General features: G+C 33.6%; 1 protein-coding gene across 3 annotated transcripts in view; it reads right to left on the bottom strand.

The window, feature by feature from the left end:
• Nucleotides 1–2,782: 2,782 nt before the first annotated feature.
• Nucleotides 2,783–7,939, bottom strand: part of LOC126883279 (uncharacterized) — a 152,621-nt gene continuing 147,464 nt past the window's right edge. For all 3 annotated transcript variants that reach the window (XM_050648617.1, XM_050648616.1, XM_050648618.1), the window contains one exon: nt 2,783–2,984. In XM_050648617.1, coding sequence (XP_050504574.1) covers nt 2,826–2,984 — 159 coding nt within the window. In that variant the 3' untranslated portion in view covers nt 2,783–2,825. The remainder of the gene's footprint in view (nt 2,985–7,939) is intronic.

Raw genomic sequence — 7,939 nt, 5'->3', positions numbered from 1 at the left:
TCGCACCTCTGTTCAAAGAGTGTCGTAAGTCAAAAAACCAAAGTTTTGAGAAAACGATGTTTAAAGTTTATGCTTTGGGTTTAATTCAAAAACTATTAAAATTACACCTTTGGGTTTAATTCAAAAACTATTAAAATTGGATAATAACTTTTTTAGTCATTTACAATAGTTTTTAAAGCTCTATAAAATAGCGTATTAAGTATATTAAAAATATTAATTTTTTTTGAGTTGTGACAGTATATAGATAAAATAACGAAAAAATTCCGAAATATTATTTATTACTTATTAAAAGTGACAGTTGCAGTACAGAATATAATATCATTATTATTATCTGGTTAACAGACTTTTTAATGATGTAACTTTAAATACAATTAACAACATTAAACACAAAATACTGCAGAAAGAAAAAAAAATAAGTGATAAATGTGTCACTTTTCTTATAGACCAAGAGGCAGCGCTAAAAAATCTAGTCGGTCATGCGAAACGTAGAACAGGGGTTACTGAGGGGGTATCAAAGTTGCTTTTCTACAAAGGTAATTATTTCCATTTACTAAGGCTGAAAATCAGTACACACATGCTAAATTAAATATAAATAAAAGCTATTATGGTCGGTCAGCTGTATGACGGGACAGAGCCGGTCGGTCGGCCCCAATAATCGATTGAGGGAATGAAGCATTTTGGCTCGCAATTTTTTCGTCCAGCATGGATTTACTTGAAAATTTCACAGAAGGTAGCGAATGGTCCAAGGATCAGTTTATATATCATGCCGCTATCATACGCGAAAACCTTGGGGGTGGTTGCCACCCCATCTCGGGGGTGGGAATTTTTTATTACATTTTAACCATGCCATTCGATGGAAAAAGTGATTCTAAGAAAAAAATGTTTTTTATATTTTCTTCGTAAAACTAATATTTTTCGAGTTATTCGCGCTTGAAAATGACAGTTTTTCGACGAAAAAATCGACTTTTTTAGAGGGTTTTTGGAGAATACCTCGAAAAATATGCATTTAATCAAAAAATCTGTAGATATCAAAATTGTATCTTATAGTAAGACAAACCAAATTATTTTCCTATAATATCTTTAATGCCAATACAAACCGAGATACGGCATGTTAAATGTTAGCTTTTTTCGTCAAATGCATAATTTGACATATTCAAAGCCAAATAATGGGAAAAATTTGCATTTTTTGAGGAAAACTTAAATAATATTTTTTCAAGTATACAATTGGACCTTTCAACAAAAAATAAAAAGTTTTTAGAATGAAAATTAAGCGACTTATAATCAAAGAAATGTCGGTACCTGCTTTTCTCTACGAAAAAATCAGTGAAAGCAACCCCCTAACTACCTTCCTAATTCAAAATTGGTCTTCACCTTTCTCCAGTTCCTTTTATATTTATACTATCAATACACTCAAGGAGTTTGACACATTTAAAATGTCTAATTTTGGAAAAATTGGAGTTTATAAAAAATTGATTTTTTGCAATTTGGTATTTTTCACATTTTACTTCAAAATATCTCCGAAAATACTGAAGACCCGAAAAAAATTGTAAACGACTAAAATATAGCTTGTTTAATGACTAAAATTACCCTGTGCATATATTTTCATCACAGTGAATAGTTAGCCAGATATAGCTGTTTAAAACCTCTATTTACCAGCAAACACCCCTTGTTCGAGCCCTTTAAACCCGCCCCAATTAAGAACTAAGGGATCTTACGGAATTTAATTTACACAGTCTTATAGCTCTTTAAAAATCCTACAAAATCATTTTTGAAGAAACTTTTTATCGCCAAAAATATATAGAATATTTTTCGAGGTATTCTCAAAAAACCTTCTAAAAAAGTTGATTTTTTCGTCGAAAAACTGTTATTTTCAAGCGCGAATAAGTCGAAAAATATTAGTTTTACGAAGAAAATGTAAAAAACATTTTTTTCTTAGAATCACTTTTTCCATCGAATTACATGTTTAAAATGTAATAAAAATTTCCCACCCCCCGAGATGGGGTGGCAACCACCCCCAAGGTTTTAGCGTATGGTAGCGACATGATATAGAAAATGATCCTTGGACTATTCCCTAACTTCTGTCCCGTCATACAGCTGACCGACTATAATAACTTTAATTTATATTTAATTTAGAATGTGTAGTATGTTTCTCTACACACTCACAGTAATCAACTGTGAAAAATCTAGCTTTAGTAAATTCAAATAGATTTTTCAGCGCTGCCTCTCCGTCTATTAAGCACATACGCAGATTGTGTTGACATAAACTGTCAACATAAACTGTTATCACATAAACTGTCTTAACTCGACAAACGACGCTTTATACACATCTTAGATGGACAAATGCTTGGCACAAATCGATATAATATATGACACTGTTTGTGTTCAGTGCGTCGTTGATTTTGGATAGTCATATAATTACACTAGTGTCATCCAACGAGAAATACTTGACGCACAGACGTGACACTTTGAGAGATGGTAGTTTATAGTTTTATTAAGCTGTTGGTGCAATAAAATCGATTTTAAAATTTTTTGAGTTATGACACTCTTTGAACAGAAGTGCGATATATACATACATCCGTATCCAATTAACTAGTTTTTTGGAAAGGCAAGGAATACGCTGGTATATTCGAATCAGATGGGCTTATGGATGAGCAGTACAACAAGATATGAGGAGCAGTACGACAAGATATGAGGACTTGTGGCTTGCTGTTTCTCCTCCATAGATCTGTACCGGAAAAGCGGGTATGCTTAATACACTGGAATATAAATTAATACACTGAAATATGATAATAAAACTAAAATTTAATTTATTTAATATATTACATTTATAACATTTTCTTGGTCATTTCATTTTTTATATTTTCTTGCTCCTTTATCTGAGGTAGTATAGCCTTCTGCAATGATAACAGTGGTTCTTCAACGAATATAGTAAAAAATATTGCGACTATTATGGAAGCTGCAGACAATATTACATAGGCTGTTACCTGAAAATATATTAGATTAGCATCTTTTAATTAATAATGACTCTTATATTGATTTCTGAGCATAGCATATGAATCACTTATTTGAGAAACCCCATAAGTCATAATTTTACCAAAATGGTCTTTTAAACTTTAAATACACATTTTTGGAAAGAAATGCCTTCAGTAAGTGTATTCGTAACCAATCTACATATATATGCACTGACTGATTATATTCTGGTATTGTGATTTTCAAATAAAAAGAAAGAAAAGCTTGTGTACCTTAAGACCTTAAGGCTAAGGCTAGGGTCTATTGTCAGATTTTAAAAAATTGAAAAATATGTCAGCGCCGGGATTTGAAAGCGGGCCACTCTTCACGGGTTTACTCTTTTAAGCCAGTAACATAGCCACCACCCATTAGATTGTTTATTTTCTGCCTGACGGTGTACAGTGTACGTGTACAGTCCTTCCCAGTTTCGTTGGAGTTTCGGACAAAATACTTCATTACGCCTGGAATTATAAACCATACTGGGTCACCTCTTTCGAAAGTCGTTCTGGTTTTAACTTTGTCACTTGTAAGCTTCAAGCTATTACGAGCACATTCAACCTTTTCCAATTTTTCTTTTTAAATTTTAGATGTAAATCAGGGATGTTTTTGTTTCTTCCTTCTTGCGACAATACGATCTTAAGGATCTTCATTACTTTTTCGATATATTTTAACAGGAATACAGAAATTAAAGTCTCTACATCTTTTTAATTATCAGCAGCAAACATTGAATGGTATTTAAGAACAGTTTTGTTATTGGACGAGGGCATTTAGAACAAAATAAATAAATTTTTAAATACAGCACCTAGAGTCTTGCAGTTTTTTGCATTATGTTCAGGAGTTTCGAGTGCTTTCGGTATTAAATTGGTTACTTACGATAACGGATTACTTACGGGTTTCTGGGGTCGCTAAACACGAATATGCCATCAGAATTGAATTCATTCCGGAGTAACTGGTGCTCAGGATCACTACTAAGGCACGTAATCTTCTGGAATTTCGAGTGTTCTCGGCATTAAACTAATGTAAACGAATTACTCACGGGTTTTTTAAGGTCGGTAAACACGAATATGATATCAGAACTGAACTCCGGAGTACGTGGTGCCCAGGGTCGCTACTAGGGCACGTCATTTTCTGGGGTTTCGAGGGTTTTCGGCATTTAATTCATGCAAATGGATTATTGGAGGGTTTTTGGGGTCACTAGACACGAATACGGCACCAAAATTGACCTCCGGGGTACCTGGTGCCCAGGGTGGCTACTAAGGCACGTCATCTTCTGGGGTTTCGAGGGTTTTAGGAATTTAATTGATACAAATGGATTACTGGAGGGTTTTGGAGGTCGCTAAACACAAACATGCCATCAGAACCGACCCCCTGTGCACCTGGAGCCCCAGGTCACTGCGAGGGACGTCTTCTTCTGGAGTTTTGAGGGATTTTGGAATTAATTTGATAAAAATATATTACTCGGGGGCATAACACAAAAACTTGATTTATATCAACCGGTTGAACAGGCGGGATTTCGAAAAGGGTTTGGTACTAACGACCACTTACAAACCATCAGAACACTGGTAGAAAAAACCACAGAATATAATGTACCCTTACATATGGCATTTATTGACTTTCACAAGGCTTTCGATAGTATTGAAACCTGGTCCTTTTTGTCAGCCCTCAGGGATGCTCGAATAGACTCACGGTACACTACACTCATTAAAAACATTTATGAGCAGGCCACATTCCACATCAAAATCAATGAAGACCAAAAAACCGAAAAAATACGCCTTGGTAAAGGTATTAGACAAGGTGATACTATTTTACCAAAACTTTTTACCTTAGCATTGGAAAATGTATTCAAACAGCTCGACTGGGAGAAAAAAGGTCTAAACATTGATGGTGTACGTTTGAGTCATTTGAGGTTTGCGGACGACATAGTATTATTCAGTACAGATATCAAGGAATTGGAGCAAATTATGAAGGAACTAAACCAGCAGTCAAATAAAATAGGTCTCAAAATGAATCTTCAGAAAACAAAAATAATGAGTAATGTACAAACTAATCTTGCTATTGACAACGTCAGTCTTGAAAATGTAGACCACTATATATATCTTGGACATACCATTAAAATCGGCAAAGAAAACCAAATAGCCGAAATAAAAAGACGCATACAATTGTCTTGGGTAGCTTTCGGCAAGTTAAGCTTTATCTTGAAGAATAGAGATATACCAATGTGTCTAAAACGTAGAGTTTATGACAAATGTATCTTGCCTGTAACTACATATGGACTGGAGACCATGGCCTTTACAAAGAAAACTTTAAAGCAGCTCACTACAACTCAAAGATCGATGGAGAGGGCCATGCTAGGGATTAGTTTGAGAGACAAAATTCGAAATATCGACATTCGTGAAAGAACAAAGATTACTGATGTCGCAGAACGTAGAGCAAGGCTCAAGTGGCAATGGGTCGGACATGTTGCCCGAGATAATCCCGAAAAATAGACACAGAGACTAACAAACTGGAGACCAAGAGAGAACAGGCGAGGAGTAGTCAGACCGCAGAAGAGGTGGGCAGATGATATCAAACAAGTAGCGGGCAAGCAGTGGATGAGAATTGCCAAGAGTAGAAATCGCTGGAAGCAAATGGAAGAGGCCTATGTCCAGCAGTGGACGAAGACAGGCTGAAGAAGAAGAAGAAGAAGAAGAAGATATAGATATTAATTATTTAGCCAGTTGTCATTAGATTATAGTGTAATATGTAGTGTCTGTGTAAATACTTCGTAAAGTACGTTCCGGAGTTCACTAGACATTTCGGTATTAATACGTCTTCCTTTTCTCCAAGGGAATTTTTCTTTAAAGTTTAAGTTTAAAATAAATAAGTTTAAGTTTATAAATCTCAAACGGATCTCTCGTGACAGTATTAATTCCACAGATATACATTTTTTATGGCACAGACCATCAGTCAATAAGGCAGTCAGAACGTAGTAATCACGTAATTATTATCACTAGCTCAGACGAGTAACGTGTAGTGTTTGTTGAGTAAATGTCTTGTTACTTAACAAAGTCAACATATTGTCTTTACAAAGGGATGTTTATTGAATCCCAACGTCTGCGGTCACTCAGCTGAATACGGATCGCACAAGAATAGCAATGAATTGCATTTAATAAATTTTTTAGAAAATGTTTCCAGCTAGCCAGGAATCGACCAGGATCCGACCGAATTTGGTTATAAAGGTAGGCTCTCTTACCACGGAGCCACAGAACGGTTAAATATACATTATAGAATGTATTTCGTTATTAAATTATAAAAATCATAACTCGAATACAAAATTACGACGTATAATCAAATAATTCTAATCTGACTGACCATAGATCGACACCTGATATGAAAAACATTGTAACTCACTTTTGCTTAGTTTACAGGAGAGCGATTTAAAGAAATTTCCAAAACATTTTATTTTTTTACTGGGTCAGCTTTTATATTTTTTGTAATGTTCTTAATCCATATTTTATAACTTTTTCTCAGCTTTTCACTTTTACATATCACATTGTTGTCAACATTACTGGTCCTAATTTAGGTCGAGTTACAATCGCAAATTTTTTTAGAATTTTAGGTGAAAATCATTGTAAGTGGTTCATACAATGATATTTCAACACAGTAAGTTTCTTTGGTTATGTGCATATAAATTGTAACTAATCAGTAAATATCCAAATAAAGAGATTATAATTAATTTATTTTATTGGTTTTACTTAAAACGTGATTTTTTTGCTCAGACAAGTAGTATTTAAGAATTTACGTCATACATATTAACAAGGAGTAGGTAAATAAAATAATATCTTTTAGATTTATTTATTACAAAATGAACATTTACAATGTTCTTCTGAAGCTATTTCTTTGTGGCATTTTTATAATAAACTATTTTTAATGGGAAATAAGCCACAATTTTACCAAAAAAATGATTTTATTAACGTTTCGAAGCCCAAATCGGGTTTCGTTGTCAAAATACAAAATACTACTAAAATAAACCAAATGTTGTTGCTAAGTAAAAAAATTCTTCTAATAATTTATTTAATTTTAATAAAATAAGTTTAATGTTAATAAAATCATTTTTTTTTGGTAAAGTTGTGGCTTATTTCCCATTAAAAATAGTTTATTTTAGAACATTTCCAAATTATAAAACAGTTTATATTCTATTAAAAAATAAACAAAATTAACCCGAGGCAAACTTTTATTCAGAGTCATCATCCGAATATTCCGTTTGTTGAGAGTGGGAAAGATTTAAATAAAAACTGCAATATTGCTCTGGTATAACTTTACCAGAGCACCAGAAAACTTGGCGTTTATCTATATCTAAATCCCAATTCGGTATTTTCTTTAACATTGATTTAAAGTACAAGATGTCATTTTGAATTAGTTCTTTCAAATCGTATGGTTTTCCTGTGACTTTAGCACACGTTATCAGTGTATACCACTTTTGTGGTACATAAAGAACTTGGTTCTTTTTTCTTCGCTCAATAAGGGCGTGCATTGAATCACCCTCAGATTGAGAGTGGCCCACCTCAAAAAACGTGTGTGTAATATTAATATTCATGATCTTAGCTGCATAAATATACATTAAAAATATTATCCGATTTCGATTTTGTCCTCCAGAACAATCTGAATAAAATCTAAACTCTAATGCTCCACCAGCAACTTTTCTCTTAATAAAATCAAATAGCGCACTACTTATTTCATTAGGCCCCTTTTTACCTGTGGTTTCATCCCATGCATAACAATAACCTTCCGCAGATCCAAGATCAAAGATAGTAAAGTTATACACTTTAAACTTCTTTTTATAATAAAACAATGATACCTCTGATTGGAGCGTAGTTAATATTTTTTGCAAATCAAAGCAGGCAGTTACAACCGTTTCTGTTTTCTTAGTGGTCTTAGGTCTTTATCGCGA

This window comes from Diabrotica virgifera, chromosome 4 (assembly GCF_917563875.1).
Source record: "Diabrotica virgifera virgifera chromosome 4, PGI_DIABVI_V3a".
NCBI classification, from domain to species: Eukaryota; Metazoa; Arthropoda; class Insecta; order Coleoptera; family Chrysomelidae; genus Diabrotica; species Diabrotica virgifera.
Note: the sequence above shows the minus strand (reverse complement) of the source record. Positions and strands in the feature narration are given on the sequence as shown.